Source organism: Tachysurus fulvidraco, chromosome 22, assembly GCF_022655615.1.
Source record: "Tachysurus fulvidraco isolate hzauxx_2018 chromosome 22, HZAU_PFXX_2.0, whole genome shotgun sequence".
Taxonomy (NCBI): Eukaryota; Metazoa; Chordata; class Actinopteri; order Siluriformes; family Bagridae; genus Tachysurus; species Tachysurus fulvidraco.
The window spans coordinates 2,967,184-2,982,756 of record NC_062539.1 but is presented as its reverse complement, the minus strand read 5'-3'; the positions used below and the strand labels follow the sequence as shown (position 1 = coordinate 2,982,756).

The window sequence follows — 15,573 nt, the reverse complement described above, 5'->3', positions numbered from 1 at the left end:
TCGGCGGACACGCAGAGTATTTAGGTCTCTCAAGACGCCACACGGAACAAAAAGTATATCAAAAAAATATCTTTGACTGCCGTTCTAATCACGGTGTTTGAAAACAATAGATATTAGGCAGTAAAATAACTTTTCTTTTATTAAAACTTCACACAAAAGCCAGAAAAGGTTAAAAACACCGGGATGAAGGCAATGCCGTGAAGCAAACCCAACAAAATGACCAGAAACATGATGGTGAAGAAGGTTCTGAAGATGTAGCTCACCGATGCAGAGAGCACCGCTACCCCGAGAACGGTAGAAAGTGCCCCCTGTAGTATGGGATAGCCCAGATGTGACAGCGCCTCCACAGCTTTATCGTTCACACTAGGCTTAGCGCTGGATACGAACGTGTAAGAGATATGAGCTGAGAAATCCACAGAGAACCCGATACTAATGACCAGGTTGATCATTGAAATGGAGTCCAAGTTGATACCCAGCAACCCCATGAAGCCCGCGACTCCTACGATGACCGATCCGATGGCAAAAGTGACCCATAAAGCACAAACCGGACTTGGGATGAGCATAAACGAGATGACGAGCATCACCACGGTAGCTACGCTAACGGTCTGAATAGTGCTGCTTGCAATCACAGTATATTGATCATAATATATAAACGCAGGATGATAGACCGCTAAAGGAAATTGGCAAGTTTGGGCAAGTTTTCTCAAAGTTTCTAGCAGGATCTTCTCAGATGGAACGTCGACCGTTTGAAGAAATAAGCGTGAGGCTCGTATAGCGTCGTCGGTCATGTTGACGTCCAATCGGAGCATCGGTTGCCCTTGTAGAAAATGGTGCAGGTGTTCCATAAATTCAGCTCCGGACTTGATGTCAAGGAGCTTTTCTTTGGCATAACTCTCAAAAGAATGAAGCCAAGAGGTGCTCAAATTCTCAACAAAAGGAAGGCTTAGGAATTTCAAAATGCAAGATTCCAGTTGAGCTCGTTTTACTTCGTCCCAATATGGAAAGGTCGTGTTGACTGCCAGCATGACGATCGGACCGTACTCGCCAAAGTGAGTCTTTTCGGCTTCGTAGTATTTGACCACATACGATTGATCCACCGCCAGGTTCTTCAGCTCAATCCCTTCTTTGATTGTAGTGCATCCGTAGATACCGGTGGCAATATAGCCGACGTAAAGGAGAACCACTGTCGCTTTGGCAAAACCCGTGGTCAGAAAAGGTCCGTAGTACTTCCTGAAGAACAATTTCATCAAGTGTTCATCTTCGTTTCCGGTTTCGCGGTTATAGGTTCCGCCGACACAGCAGGCAACGTAAGCTTTGGAAGATCCAGGCAGTCTTTCTTCTGGAACCTTTAAGCACGTCATCCAGTGCCGATTGCTTTCCTCTCTTTTGCCATTAAGTGCCAAGCAGGCGCCAAAGAAAGTGATGTTAAAGAGGTAGCAGAACAAAATGGCCGTCCCAGCATATAAACAGAACGACTGTACAGAACCGAAGGGGTTGCCGTAACTGAGGCAAAAGGCCACAACATCGGTCAAGGTAGTGATCGTGATCGAAATGGCTGCTTCTCTGTAGGTCGCAGCCATACGATCTTCAACACTGTCTTGGACGTTGGTTTGCTGCCAGCAGGAGATCATGATAAACATATCATCAATGCCAATCCCTGAAAAAGTCAACGCAGTTGTCATTCATGCACCGAACCTTCACGAAAACCTTACTCGTGTTGTTAATGTTGTTAAGAAGTCTTACCGAGTACCAGAAATGGAGAAGATGCCACAGTAATGACAAATGGGACATCCATTAGCAAGAGTAAGCCAAAGCCAGAGAGCACGGCGAGTCCGGTTGAGATTACTCCGAGAGAAGCGACCCAAACTTTATTCCTCACGTTGTCGAGCCTACAGAGTAAAGTCAATCAGAGCACCGTGAAGTTATTAGACTTTTCATATTATTCTTGTAATTCTTAAAAAAAAAACAACAAGTGTGACACGAACCTTATACACGACAGCACCGAAAACACAACGGCGATAAAGTAGGTGATGGAAAACAGCTTTGTGACGGACTCTGCGCTCTTCTCGAATTCTCGTTGCCTTGATATGGATGTGAAATAGGATACCTGGAACAAAGCCCACTCAGTTCATGATTTATGGCCTTTAGTGCTTTCTAGATACCCCTAAAAAAAACCCACTAACCTCAGCTAGACTTCAGATTTTGCTACCACCCTAATCTATGACACCTAAGCAAGTAAGCTCCAACCAAGCTTTATGGAAAGGTAGATTTCTTTAAGTAAAAAAAAGAATAATAATACATTGATCTCGAGTAAATGATGGATCCGGAGCCTACCCTGGGATCCAGGATAGGACACCAGGGTCACACCTTGGTGCAATTCAGGGTCCCTCTTAAATCTACCAGTATGTTTTATGTGGAAACCTGTGAATCTGGAAGGTTAAGGGTTAAGGAGCTACTTATTACACCGGTATTCATGCCATCTAAAAATGTCACCTAGCACAGCTACAAAATCTGGTGAAGTAATGAATCTTCCAAAAAAAAAACCATCAAATTCCACTAAATTCTGGACAGCTCATGAGAGAAAGACATCTTGACATACCTGCGTCACATATGTTGACTTGTTGCTCAGCAAATTTACAAAGTCATCCAACCAAGCGTTCTCCAGCACGTTATTAGTTTGCCGTAGGTAGTAAGTAAGTCTCACAGCCTTGGCGCTCTGAACAAATCCGTCCCCGTCCACTTCTACCTGTCCGACCGAATGTTCTAGATGAACAGCGCCGAACGTGTTATCGTGATAGACAGGAAATGTCAGGTTGAACCTGTGGATGTTGGCATTATAGTCCAAGACCTTGAGAAGGATGTTCTCATGACACGACTCATTCACTCGAGCACAAACATCGCTGTAGGAAAATTCCCATCCGTCGTGTTTCACGGTCATCTCCTTCACGTGTTTGTCCACGTGCAGGATTTCGGTGAGAGCATCTTCGCTGAGAACATTCATCTCACAGCTGAAGATAGCGGATGCGTACGTACCGTCAGTGCTCAGTCTCAGAGCAGAAAATAAGTCGTCGTCTTCGTCGTCGTCATCATCGTTCTTATCGTTGTTGCTGCTGCTTTGGAAAAAACTCTCAAAGAAATGCTTCTCGGCTTTTGCCCGGCCATCACGTGGTGTGAACTGCTTCACAATATCGTTAGACTTCCTGTCCTCAAGAAAGTAGAAACCGACCCCGAGAGCTGCAGACAGACTGATGGGGATGACGATGAACCACCACGGATTCCGTCCGACGAATCTCCCGATGCTTTCCAGACAAGATCGGACCGGTTTCTCTACACAATTTGTGGTGAACACCATGGTGACCATGGCGAGTTGATATGCTCCGATTTCTCAGGTTGACTTTTTTCACACCAATACCTATTAATCTGCCCAACTTTTCAAGCCCAACCTTTTCTGTTACCTCTACATACAAAGCCTCTCCGGCTCAGTCTTCTTCTGTTCTTTTCTCACTGGTGCTTCCTGAACTCCAGTCACAGATGCATCAACCTCTCCTCTCCTCAAACCTGCCCAGCTCATGACAAGCTTCATAATGAGATCATACTCTGGCTCAGGTGTATCAGAAAGGGAGAACCTGAAACTTCTACATGATCACACACACACACATGATCTTACACTGAGTTGACTGAGTAGAAGCACTGATGAGGAACACAAAGCTTCTTTAGCTCTCTATTATCTTAGAACTGCCAGAACAATTAAGGATTATCTTCTGAAAAATCAGATAATAGCAAAGCTTTCACTGAAGAGCGATAATTTTCTGATGCAGCGATCAGGTATCTCCTGTTTCCCTGGAGGCTATTATGCACTTTGGGAATGGAACAATTGGTCTTTTTGTTCCTGGATAAGGAAATGTATCCTTGGGAAAATGGCACACTGCTGATTAATCCGAAAAGGAAATGGATATTCTTGATTTATTTAATTTATTTCTTGTCCTGTATGAGTACTGACTTAAGAGTGTTTATTATGAACAAAAGCAACGATTGTATTCTGGTATTTTCCTTTTGACTTTTTTTTTTTCCCCCAGACCCAAAATGGTCAAATCTGAAGTACCAAAGAAGTTTGGATCCAGTCTTGCGTTTAGAGAGGAGTGGAGTAGAGAGCGATCTTCTTTCCTTCTTCTGATAGTAATTAAAATAATCTCAGCCAGTGTGATGCATGACTAGTATATGGTTAGCATTTTTTACTCAGTGTTTGATCAAAGAAATCCTAATGTCTTAATACATCATTTTCACTATATTTGTGCTTAATAGTAGTAGCAAGATATTAAATATACTAATATATTAAATATACAATTTCTTATATTTTTCTTGGGGGAGCACGGTGGCTTAGTGGTTAGCATGTTTGCCTCACACCTCCAGGGTCGGGGGTTCGATTCCCGCCTCCACCTTGTGTGTGTGGAGTTTGCATGTTCTCCCCGTGCCTCCGGGGTTTCCTCCGGGTACTCCGGTTTCCTCCCCCGGTCCAAAGACATGCATGGTATGTTGATTGGCATCTCTGGAAAATTGTCCATTGTGTGTGTGTGTGTGTGTGTGTGTGTGAGAGAGAGAGTGAATGAGAGTGTGTGTGCCCTGCGACAATATTTATAGATAGACGTTGCCATGATTAGCTGAATTTAAGGCTTTACTGCTGGTTTATGATTCTCATCAGTCATGGTTTATGGTTACTTTAGATCAGAATCAGAATCAGCTTTATTGCCAGGCATGTTTTCACATGCGAGGAATTTGTTTTAGTGACATAATCTCCACAGTGTAACAGAATGACATATGTAGTCTAGATGAAATTGTATGTACACATTTACAGGTGTGAAATGTGCAGTTTAAATAAGCATGAGATAAAGCCTAAGAAACTAGTTATGAACATATTATTCTGTCCCGTTATGTTTTAGCACTTCTGTTGCTGTCTGTGTGCATTACAGACACATTACACCAGTATAGACCTTATTCAGGCTTAAATAAGATTCAGACTGATTACGTTGCTCGTCTAACATGATTAGTTCGTCTGTAGCTTATGTGAAAGCAGGGATATTTCATCATCATTAGCCGCTCTCACTTTCTGGATATTAACAAAACCGCATAACAGTTTAAACACCGAGCTCTCAGGAGGTTTCCACCAAATTGGTGAAGAAACTCTAAATCTTTTATTGTTTGTTTTTTTTTATTTACGGAATGTTTACATGTTTTTTACAATTGCAATTAGATGAAACAGGTTTTTTTTAATTATTATTATTTTAAAAGAAGCAGTTTTTTTATTATTATTTTTATTACTAAATAAACTAGTAATGAAATTATTTATGAACTTATTATGGTGTCACATGTAAACAAACCAAGGGCTTGACTTTAAGAGCACACCAGCATCAGAAACGTTTACATACATGTGTACATACAATTTTGCCTATATAGTACAGTATATGTCGTTCTGTTACACTGTGAAGCTTCTGTCACTAAAACACGCCTGGCAATAAAGCTCATTCTGATTCTGATTCACATTGCATTTCTGAATATAACTTCACATTCGGTGTAACAGGAAATATATTTATATATAAAATTGAAGGTAATTTAAAAATAGAGAAATTGACATACACTGGATTGGGTGGTTAAACACACTTTTTACTTGCTATCAGTGGCACAGATTCATCGACTCTAATGGAAAGTCCTCAGGCTTCATAAATAAATTCACTTTGCATAGAAGTTTAATGACACGTGTTCACACACAAACCCTTTTTACAACATGTCAGCAAGCAGAACCCTGTAACCTGTAACACATCCCAGGACTCTTCTCTCCAATCTGAATGTAGTTTACACAACAACGCCCTTGACAGAGTTTAACTTTACTCTTTAACACGTGGACGCTAGCGGTTTACAAGTGGCACGCGGTGACGTCACCTGGCGACATCCGTAGCTCCGCCCACACAAGCCTTTAGACACAAACAGTGGCACGTCACCGTATTGTTCTGAGTGAAGCTCCTTTAAACCTCACAACATGGACGACGACGTGTTAACCACCTTAAAGATATTAATCATCGGAGAGAGCGGTGTCGGAAAATCTAGGTAACGTGACGAGTTATTGTTTAATATGGAGACATTTTTGCTGTCCAGAAGTTGCGAAACAAACTTAGCATAGCTTGCTAATGCTAATGCTAGCGCTATGATGAGAAGAATATGTCTCTATTTTCAGTAAACAGTAAATCGTTTTTATAGTCGTTGTGTTTTATTACCGCTTACGTGTATTAGTTTTGAAACGGGAGATTTATTTATTATTTTAATGAATTTCTGTTTACCTGAAATACAACTTTTTGTATGTTAGCTAAAGCTAACGGCCGTCCTTTTTATGTGCTCAGCTGTCGCATAAGTCCCTCCTTCTGTACTAGGATTGGTTGGTCTATTCCCCCTTACAACAACGGGATTGGTCGACTTCATCTATCAGCCAATCATAGCGTAGAAAGATGGTTGTCCGATAGAAACCGACAGTGAAGCTAACTAGTAGCTTTGGCTAAATACATACATTTTTTTTAGTAGATTTCAATCTCTTTTGTTAGAGATGAAGAACCTTTGACTTAAAATATTACCCGAATGACAGCTACGTTGATTTCGGCTCCTTTCAAATTCAAATAAATCTAAATAATTGCTAACATTATGATTCTAGCTAACATTATGATTCTTCAGTTTAAAATGGTTAGAGAACGCAAATCTGTAGATGTCTGTAGTTTCCTGATCAACCACGGAGATGTATATTGTATTGTTCAGTGAGATACAGGCATAAAACATAAGCATATTATTGTACAAGAACGAACTGACTCTTTGAACCGATTCTTCGACGTCCCGACTCGTTCCGAGTGACGCATCATAGACTAATCTGCAGACTAATACTCTGATGTGTCATGAGTCTGATGTATGTTATTATCTCATAGAATCAAAGATCCTGCTGATAGATAAAAAAAAATAAATCTACATAACACACCTATATATTTGCAGAAACGTATGTTGATGGTGTGTCATTCTGAGCGAGTCGACTCTTTGAATCGCTAATGCTGTTAATCTTGTGTTGTGATTAATGTAAACAGAATGTTTACATCCAGAATCTTTTTTAACATCTCTGTGTGTTATCATAATGAATGGAAGTGAATCCTTAACACACGTCATATCAATAAAATCAATGAAGGGACGATTACATACTGATACAGGAACCTCACAAATGACTCTTCTTCCGGGTAACGATGAATAGTGAAATTGGCAAAACATATAATTTTATTTTGGTAATCAGAAGGTAGAGTAAGATTTAATGGAGCATATTTGTCTGTGGTTAGACCATGAAGAACAATGACCAGTCATGATAATGTCTAGGGAGACATTCAGAAACCGAAAGAGTCGACTCTTTTTGTTTAGCTGAGCCAAATAATCTGATTCACTGCAATGGACTGCCTTCCCAACCAGAGTGCATTCCAGACTAGCATTCCCAGGATAGTTCCTGAGGATGGATGAAGATTTTCAAAAGGGAATGGGAAAGACATTTAAACTCAAAATAAGCACAATAAAAATATTAATGAACAATAATAAATGAAAAAGAAAATTAGAAATGCAACTCTGATGTGTCAGAAAAAATGGGGCTTGTTTTTATTGTATCGCACTATTCATAAAATAATCCTTTTCACACACTTTATAGCTGTAGAAACAATTGAAAAACATCTTTTCTTTTTTTCTTACAGTTTGCTCCTGAGGTTTACAGACGACACGTTCGACCCAGAATTAGCCGCAACAATCGGTGAGTCAGAGGATTATTTTGATTTTATTATATTTCCTGAATCGGCTTAAGTCTTTGCCACTTCTGTTGCTGTCTGTGTGCATAACAGTCACATTACACCACTACAGACCGTATTCAGGCTTGAATAAGATTCTGAATGATCATGTTGCTCGTGTAAATGCGACATAGGTCTAACATGGTTAGTTCGTCTGTAGCTTATGTGAAAGCAGGAATATTTCATAATCATTAGCTGCTCTCACTTTCTGGATATTAACAAAACCACATAACAGTTTAAACACCGAGCTCTCAGGAGTTTTCCACCAAACTGGTGAAGAGAGAGAGAAAGAATTGTTATTTTAATGATTTAATAAGAAGCAGTGAGTCGATGTGCCCATCAAATTGAAGCCGACACGCAGTCGGACTTCTAATATAAAGAGCTAAATAATAATTAAGCAAAGGATTTTTTTTTTCGAATTGTTAGAAATCAATGTAAATAAGTGAAATTAAGAGCTGTGTCTGTGTTCTGTAGGTGTGGATTTTAAAGTGAAAACCATAGCAGTGGACGGTAACAGAGCCAAGCTCGCTATATGGGTGAGTACTTACAGGTCATATGCAGTTGTTTAGCTTTTAGCTCCTTTATAATTATTGGCTCAATAAACTATTGTTTATCGAACCTTCCTATTAAACCCCTTTTAATCATCTTGCATCTGATCCGGATGTTGTGGCCGCAGTCCTGCAGTGGATCGGTTTACCCACATGGTGTCGCTGTTGCTTTTTCAATGCTGTTAATTCGACACAGTATGAGTCATATTCGAGTCCTGGAGTTTAACCTGCATTAAGTTTAACATGTGTATGATAAGCTGACGAGTTTGTCCTCAGTATTTAACTTTATCTCTAATAAAGCGTTTATTTTTTTCTTCAAACCCAGGACACAGCCGGACAGGAAAGGTTCAGAACTCTGACGCCCAGCTACTACAGAGGAGCACAGGGGGTAATATTAGGTAAGTGTCCACTCACTTATGGCCCAAGATGACACACACGCAGACACACTCACAAACACACAGACACACACATACAGTCACTCACACAGACACTCACTCACTCACACACACACAGACACTCACTCACTCACTCACAGACAAACACACACATTCTCTCACACACATTCTCTCTCACGCACACATTCACAGACACTCACTCACTCACTCACTCACAGACAAACACACACATTCTCTCTCACGCACACATTCACAGACACTCACTCACTCACTCACTCACAGACAAACACACACATTCTCTCACACACATTCTCTCTCACGCACACATTCACAGACACTCACTCACTCACGCACACAGACACTCACTCACTCACTCACAGACAAACACACACATTCTCACACACACATTCTCTCTCACGCACACATTCTGTCTCACACACACATTCTCACTGACACGCACACATTCTCACTCATATGGGCACACACACATACGCACGCACACACACACTCACTCTATCACACAAACACACAGATACTCACTCACTCACTCACTCACTCACACATTCTCACACACTATCACAGACAAAACCACAGACACATTCTCTCTCTCTCTCTCTCTTTCTTTATCACACAGACACTCACACACACACATTCTCACACATATGCGTGCACACACACACACACTTTCTATCACACACACACACACACGCACAGCATACACAGTGTTCGGGTTTTAGCAGTGTTTCATCACTGAGTATTTGTGTAAACAGTGACTTGGCCAGCTGTAATATTTGGTGAGTTTGATCTAGAGAACAGCAGTAAAGGAGCAGGGGCGGGGCTTGGGATTAGTCATTTGGGCGTTAACTCGTGTATATTGATCAGAACCCTGAATGAAATTCATTTATACGTGATGTATTACATAGTAATTAGACTCATGAAAAAAAAGATTATCGCAGTGTATAAAGTTTAGTCTTGTTCTTCATCATTTTGGCCTGGAGCAAATTATTTAATTTATTCAACGCTCCTGATGACTGGACAAAAGTTCTGTCTCCTGGCCTCTTTCTAACCTTCAGCTGTCCCTTTTTGAAGATTGTGTGTCTATTGAAGCCTTGTCTGACACGAGCACAACCCGGTTTTGTGCTCCTGTAACCCATCCACCTCAAGGTTGTGCATTCTGAGATGCTTTTCAGCTCAGCGCGGCTGTAACGAGCGGTTGTTAGAGTTAACGTAGCCTTCCTGTCGGTGCAAACGATCTAATGACATCAGCTAAAATTTCTTTTGTCCTGTCTCTGTTAAAAATTGTAGTGTAAGAAAATCCCAGGAAATCCCAGCAGACGCTGATGTCTGATGGGCAGATCAACCAAAGCCCTCGACCGGTATCAGCACGATGCTGTGTGCTGACCGAATGTTCCTAATAAAACGGCCGGCGAGCATCGTATCGTCTAAATCGTGACAATTTCGAATCCTAGACACTAACAGCCTGCAGGTTTTTATGGACAATGTTTAGGTATGAATCAGTCAAGCTCCTGGAGTCTGGAGCCCGTTGCTCGTGATATCATTCGCAAGGAATTTATTTGATTGAGATTTCTTTCTTTTCGTTTTAAATAGTCGTGTCAACCGCAGAGAAACAAACCAGAGAGGAACGGTCTCTCGTGTCGGACGTCAGGCTGTCATCACTCGTTCCTTTTCAGAAAGAGCTGCACATCATCACAGAAAGCACGGGCGAGAGTCAACGGCGCGATCCAAATCGTCTATCAACCGGAGCGCTCAGTCAGACTAGGCTGTTTACACGATCCCATCCCGTTCTGACTATCGGACCGCCGATGTGTACGCTAACGTGTCCGTATCGATTACTCAGGTAGTACGGCTCTCGTGTGTTTGTTAAACACCACGTCCTGGGTTATTGTTTCTCAGCACGCTAATGGGTTGTCTATCAGCACAGCGTGTGTATCGTTCAGAGAGGACACAGCGCACATGTTGCCCAACACAACGCCTGTTTCCAATCAGCCAGATTGGAAATATCGAGAGCTGGAGCTTGTTTATCAAGGTGCTAGCACACAGCCCCGGGTCCGTACCGTCCGCTCGCTAGTCAGAGCTGCAGCTGTAAATTGTCTTCAGAATCAGTCGTGATGTGCTGATTTGAATCAACACGTCCTCCAGGTGATCGAATCGTCTAAACTTGTTCACTCTCGTGTGTCTCAGTGTACGACGTGACGAAGCGGGACTCGTTCACCAAGCTGGAGAATTGGCTCAGTGAATTGGAGACGTACTGCACACGCAACGACCTGGTGAAAATGCTCGTGGGAAACAAAATCGACAAGGTTTGTTCACGTAGGAAGGTTTGTTCACGTAGGAAGGTTTGTTCACGTAGGAAGGGTCTTAAACGATTCAGTCGAACACTCAGGTTAATGTGGAGTTCCCGTTAGCTCACTAAAATGTTTTACTGCTTTTATACCACAGTGATTAGCCAGCATTACTGTATATGTTTATTCATTAAAGATCGGCACTCCCTTAACGAAGGCGTATTAGAGCCTGCACCTTCGGACCAATCAGAACTGAGTGTTCATTAGGGCCGTGGTGTTAAGGAGTAGGAAAGAAAGAAAAAGTCACAGTAAACTTCCAAAAATACTCTTCTAATGTAAGTGTGTTGGGGAAAGTAGTGTTAGGTCATCGTATTAAAGAACCCGTCATGGTTTGGTATGCAAATGGGAGCGGGTGTGGTCATGGGGCCGATTTGCATATTCATGATCAAGTGATTTACTGTTTATTATAGCAACCTTTAGGGTGACTTTAGTAACTGACTCTTTCTCTAACAGTCACAGCTTAAAAAATTGTTTTGTTTGTTTTTTTACTGCAGGACAACCGGGAGGTGGACAGGAACGAGGGTCTGAAGTTTGCTCGTAAACACTCCATGCTCTTCATCGGTACGCTCGTCAGGGGGTCATGTGGGACAGACTTAACGCTCGTATTTATCCTGGTTTTGAACAATTATTCATATGCGTTGGTGATGGAGGTAATGAGAGAGACTGAAGTGCTGAGATAAAAGTCTGGGGGATTAACACGGTGCCATAAACCACTGAACTCACCAATCTCACCCCTGCTGCCTGCTTCCACTTGCTCTGTTGCCCCCTCGCTTTATTCTCATTGGTGATGTCATCATCATTGCATCAGAGCCTCGTTTACTTAAACTCTCACTCCGTGTGTCTCTAAATAGAGAATGCAAAGAGGGGAAATGTAGTAGATATGTGTGTGTTTGTGTGTGTGTATATATGTGTGTGTGTGTGTGTGTGTGTGTGCGTATGTATGTGTGCGTATATGTGTGTGTGTGTGTGTGTATGTGTGTGTGCGCGTATGTGTGTGCGTGCGTGTGTGTATGTGTGTGTATTTGTGTGTATATAAACACCTGCTTGTCCTCAGCTGATTCATTCATTCAGCAGTTTCTGTTTCTTCTCAGAGGCGAGCGCTAAGACCAAGGATGGCGTCCAGTGTGCCTTCGAGGAGCTGGTGGAGAAGATCCTACAGACTCCGGGCCTGTGGGAGAGCAGCGTCCAGAATCAGGGCGTTCAGCTCGGTGAGCAGCAGCAGCACAACTACGGCGCCTGCGGCGGATACTGCGCCCTCATCTAACCTCGACAGTTCCACCGGACTGAGACACGAGATCACGGGATGAAAAAAAAAAAAGACTATTTCCTGCTCCCGAGCGAGAGGCGAAGGCCGTCAGGGCGGCCGAAGGACGTCGGCTCACTACGTTTGTCCTTCCACTTCGATTTCTGTATGGTATTTTATCTAACTTATCATAGAGCTGCGATAAATTACTGTTTGCTGTCACTGTCACCTACACCGAAGCTGAAGGATTGACGCTCAAATCATTCTCTCTCTCTCTCTCTCTCTCTCTCTCTCTCTCTCTCTCTCTCTCTCTCTCTCTCTGGGGCCATGACACAGTCTCTCCTCCTCCCTCCAGAGGTAAACTATCCTCATGCTTCATCCCCGTGTCTGTTTGCTTGAGCTAATACAATATATTTTTTACCTTCTGTAACAGTTTCAGGTGTCGTGGTGGTTCCTGCTTGAACCAGACACCCTGCTGTTTGCTGGTGTTGTGATCTTTCTCTTCGCTTCGCTCCTCACAGCATTTCTAGTGAATTATTCATGTTAAAATTATAAGGAATGCTTTTTTTTTTAATTCCTGAAGTGTAATAACTTTATTTTCATTCACGGACCACCGATGTGTGATTTCAACAAGTAGCATGTGAGGACCGAGTGTCCTGCCGTCCTGATGTCACAACAAAGATTTTACTTTCCTCTCTCTCTGGATGTCTGTCTCGCTCTCTCTCTCTCTCTCTCTCTGTGTGTGTGTCTCTCTCTCTCACTCTGTCTCTCTCTCTCTCTGTCTGTCTCTCTCTCTCTTTCTCTGTCTGTCTCTTTCTCTCTCTCTCTCTCTCTCTCTCTCTCTCTCTCTCTCTCTCTCTCTCTCTCTCTCTCTCTCCTTTTTAATGAGTCATCATGTTTTAGACATGGTTTTGGTTTGGTGTTAAACAAGACCGTCACCGTTAGCGTATCGTGATACTAAATCATTAGAACCGGGTTTTCCTCCAGTCGTTCATGTCCCGATGAATTTCAGTGGCACCGTTCCTCATCCGCGGAGAGATAAAAGGATAGCGTCAGTCGTCACCGGGGTGGAACCGTAACTCCGGGACTCTCACCTCCACGAAGAGCCGTCAGAAAGTGAACCCTGTCCCTTAAACACTATCTCTTTAATCCCAGAGAGTCTGTCTGAGAGCGCAGATTCAAGTCCATCTCATTTACAGCAGGCATTAGTACTTTCTCTTCGTCCTCGGTTTCAACCTGACCGCTGGGATCCAATTTTAAAGCGGCCGTATGTAACACCGATGCTACGTTACTGTGTAAAGAACCCTGAATTAGATTAGATGAAGTTTAAAACAGGATTCTGGGACTTTTAATAGGTTAATAAAACCACCTGGTATTAATCTGACCTGAGTTTAGGACTTAAAGGAATAAAATAAACAGTCTGATCTGCCGTGTCGCATCATTTAATACTGACACCTTGTATATTCATCTCTGGCTTATTATTATTATTATTATTATTATTATTTTGGGCTCTTTGGATGTTGATCCTAAACGTATCTCACATTTCTGGAAACAGATGAAGAAATCTAATCTATCGGTCTGACTGAGTCCAGCACGTCTCCTGTAATCGGATTGGAAACGTGTCACTCCGAACATCAGTACTGTTCTCTTTTGCAATAAAATGTCACTTCTAACCAAACGGCTTTAGCGTCTTCTGTTCTAGAATTCTGTCATTTATTTAAATTCTGCACTATTTGGAGTAGGTCAACAAGCCAGGACACCGTGGACACTGTGGATTACGGGCGAACACCTTCGTCTGTTTATCGTCTCTAAACTGCTTCGTTATGCCGAAGGTAGCTGTAGTTTAAATGAACGTGAACAAAAACATAGAGACAAAAAGTCCGGTATTTATTATTCATCGTATCCGTATCATGTTGTGAGGTTTTCAAAATGAGCTCCAGATGACCAGAGACGGTTCTGTGGACAGGCAGGAACTCGGTCCTCCGACTCGGTGTCTTGTTACTATGGCAATAAGCAGAGAGAGGACCCTAAACATGGCTGTCTTCTGGCAACAAACACAAGGATGAGTAGATCCATTCATGTTCCGTGTCATCGTGGTCGCTCACGCGTGTCAATCAGTCATCAGGCTTTAGTTGTACAGAAACGCTTCATCGTTAAATACCTCCAACGTCCAGCTGCTGTTTCTGCTGAGAGCGTCGGGGCTGATGCGCGTGACGGATGTCAGTTTGAACGGAAATGATGGATCAGACGTTACAGAGGCTCTGATTGTCCCGCTGTTCTGACCGGTGTTTATTTTAGTAGGGTCCTCACTCTGTGTCTCTCGTGTTCATTAGATCCACATGATGGACCGGTTCTTCTGGAACATCTCACGAGCCATGATGAGCTGTTTCTTTTATATATTTATTTAATAAATTGACTTTCTGAAATAATATACAGAAGCTGTAAGACACGTTCGAGCGACAAGGATATAATTATACTATACTATATTACATGCTACACAGGCAAAAGTTTGTGCACCCCAAACCGTCACACATGACGCCTGACTTGTTGAAGATCCCGGTCTCCAGTTTACTCTTATAATAAGCTCCTGCTAGGTTCTGGATCGTGGCTGTGGGGATTTGATGGAAGATTTCGGATACGAGATAACCATGATAATATAATGAGCCCATGAGATATTATCTTGTGTCTCATAACCTGAGTATAGGCTATAAGGCCAGACTTACAGTATGTACACATCTGACCATAACAAAGAGAGAACACTGAACACCAGATGGTTTAATGATCCCATGAGGTAAAAAGCCCCATGCATCCCATGAGGTTAAGGCTCTGGGTTATTGATCAACGGATTGGGGTTCAAGCTGCCACTGTTTGGCCCCTGAGCAAGGCCCTTGACCCTTGGTGCTCCAGTGGTGCTGTATCATGTCTGACCCCAACCTCGAAGTCGGGACATGAGAAGAAAGAATTTCACTGTGCTCTCATGCATATGTGTCAAAATAAAGGCTTGTACTGTATCTATCTACTGAGGCTTTTCTTTTCTTCCCATCGTTCTGGTCGATCTTTCTCTCATCTGTCTATAACAGGGGTCGGCAACCTTAAACACTCCGAGCCATTTGGACCCGTTTGCCACAGATAAAAAAAACACGGAGCCACAAAACCCATCTGACATCTAAAATGACGTGA

The 15,573-nt window shown here is 42.5% G+C and overlaps 2 protein-coding genes across 2 annotated transcripts; one reads left to right on the top strand and one right to left on the bottom strand.

The window, feature by feature from the left end:
- Nucleotides 1–140: 140 nt before the first annotated feature.
- On the bottom strand, nt 141–3,352 carry LOC113655516 (patched domain-containing protein 3). Its single transcript, XM_027166098.2, has 4 exons — nt 2,600–3,352; nt 1,986–2,107; nt 1,744–1,889; nt 141–1,657 (listed from the first exon to the last, which is right to left on the bottom strand). The coding sequence occupies exons 1-4, from the start codon at nt 3,350–3,352 to the stop codon at nt 141–143; spliced, it is 2,538 nt and encodes an 845-aa protein (XP_027021899.2).
- A 2,582-nt stretch (nt 3,353–5,934) lies between these two features.
- Nucleotides 5,935–14,071, top strand: rab18b (RAB18B, member RAS oncogene family). Its single transcript, XM_027166129.2, has 7 exons — nt 5,935–6,099; nt 7,755–7,810; nt 8,319–8,380; nt 8,718–8,790; nt 10,990–11,108; nt 11,645–11,711; nt 12,242–14,071. Exons 1-7 carry the CDS (start codon nt 6,032–6,034, stop codon nt 12,412–12,414), a joined length of 618 nt encoding a protein of 205 aa, XP_027021930.1. The 5' UTR covers nt 5,935–6,031; the 3' UTR covers nt 12,415–14,071.
- The last annotated feature ends 1,502 nt before the right edge of the window (nt 14,072–15,573 follow it).

Bases quoted from the DNA above. Each gene is read 5' to 3' on its own strand.
- LOC113655516 (XM_027166098.2), bottom strand. From the start codon at position 3,352: ATGGTGTTCACCACAAATTGTGTAGAGAAACCGGTCCGATCTTGTCTG. The intron at 2,108-2,599 runs GTATGTCAAGAT...GCTTTGTTCCAG, and splicing joins AGTCAACATATGTGACGCAG to GTATCCTATTTCACATCCAT. The intron at 1,658-1,743 runs GTAAGACTTCTT...TGACTTTTTCAG, and splicing joins TTCTCCATTTCTGGTACTCG to GGATTGGCATTGATGATATG.
- rab18b (XM_027166129.2), top strand. From the start codon at position 6,032: ATGGACGACGACGTGTTAACCACCTTAAAGATATTAATCATCGGAGAG. The intron at 6,100-7,754 runs GTAACGTGACGA...TTTTTCTTACAG, and splicing joins AGCGGTGTCGGAAAATCTAG to TTTGCTCCTGAGGTTTACAG. The intron at 11,712-12,241 runs GTACGCTCGTCA...GTTTCTTCTCAG, and splicing joins ACACTCCATGCTCTTCATCG to AGGCGAGCGCTAAGACCAAG.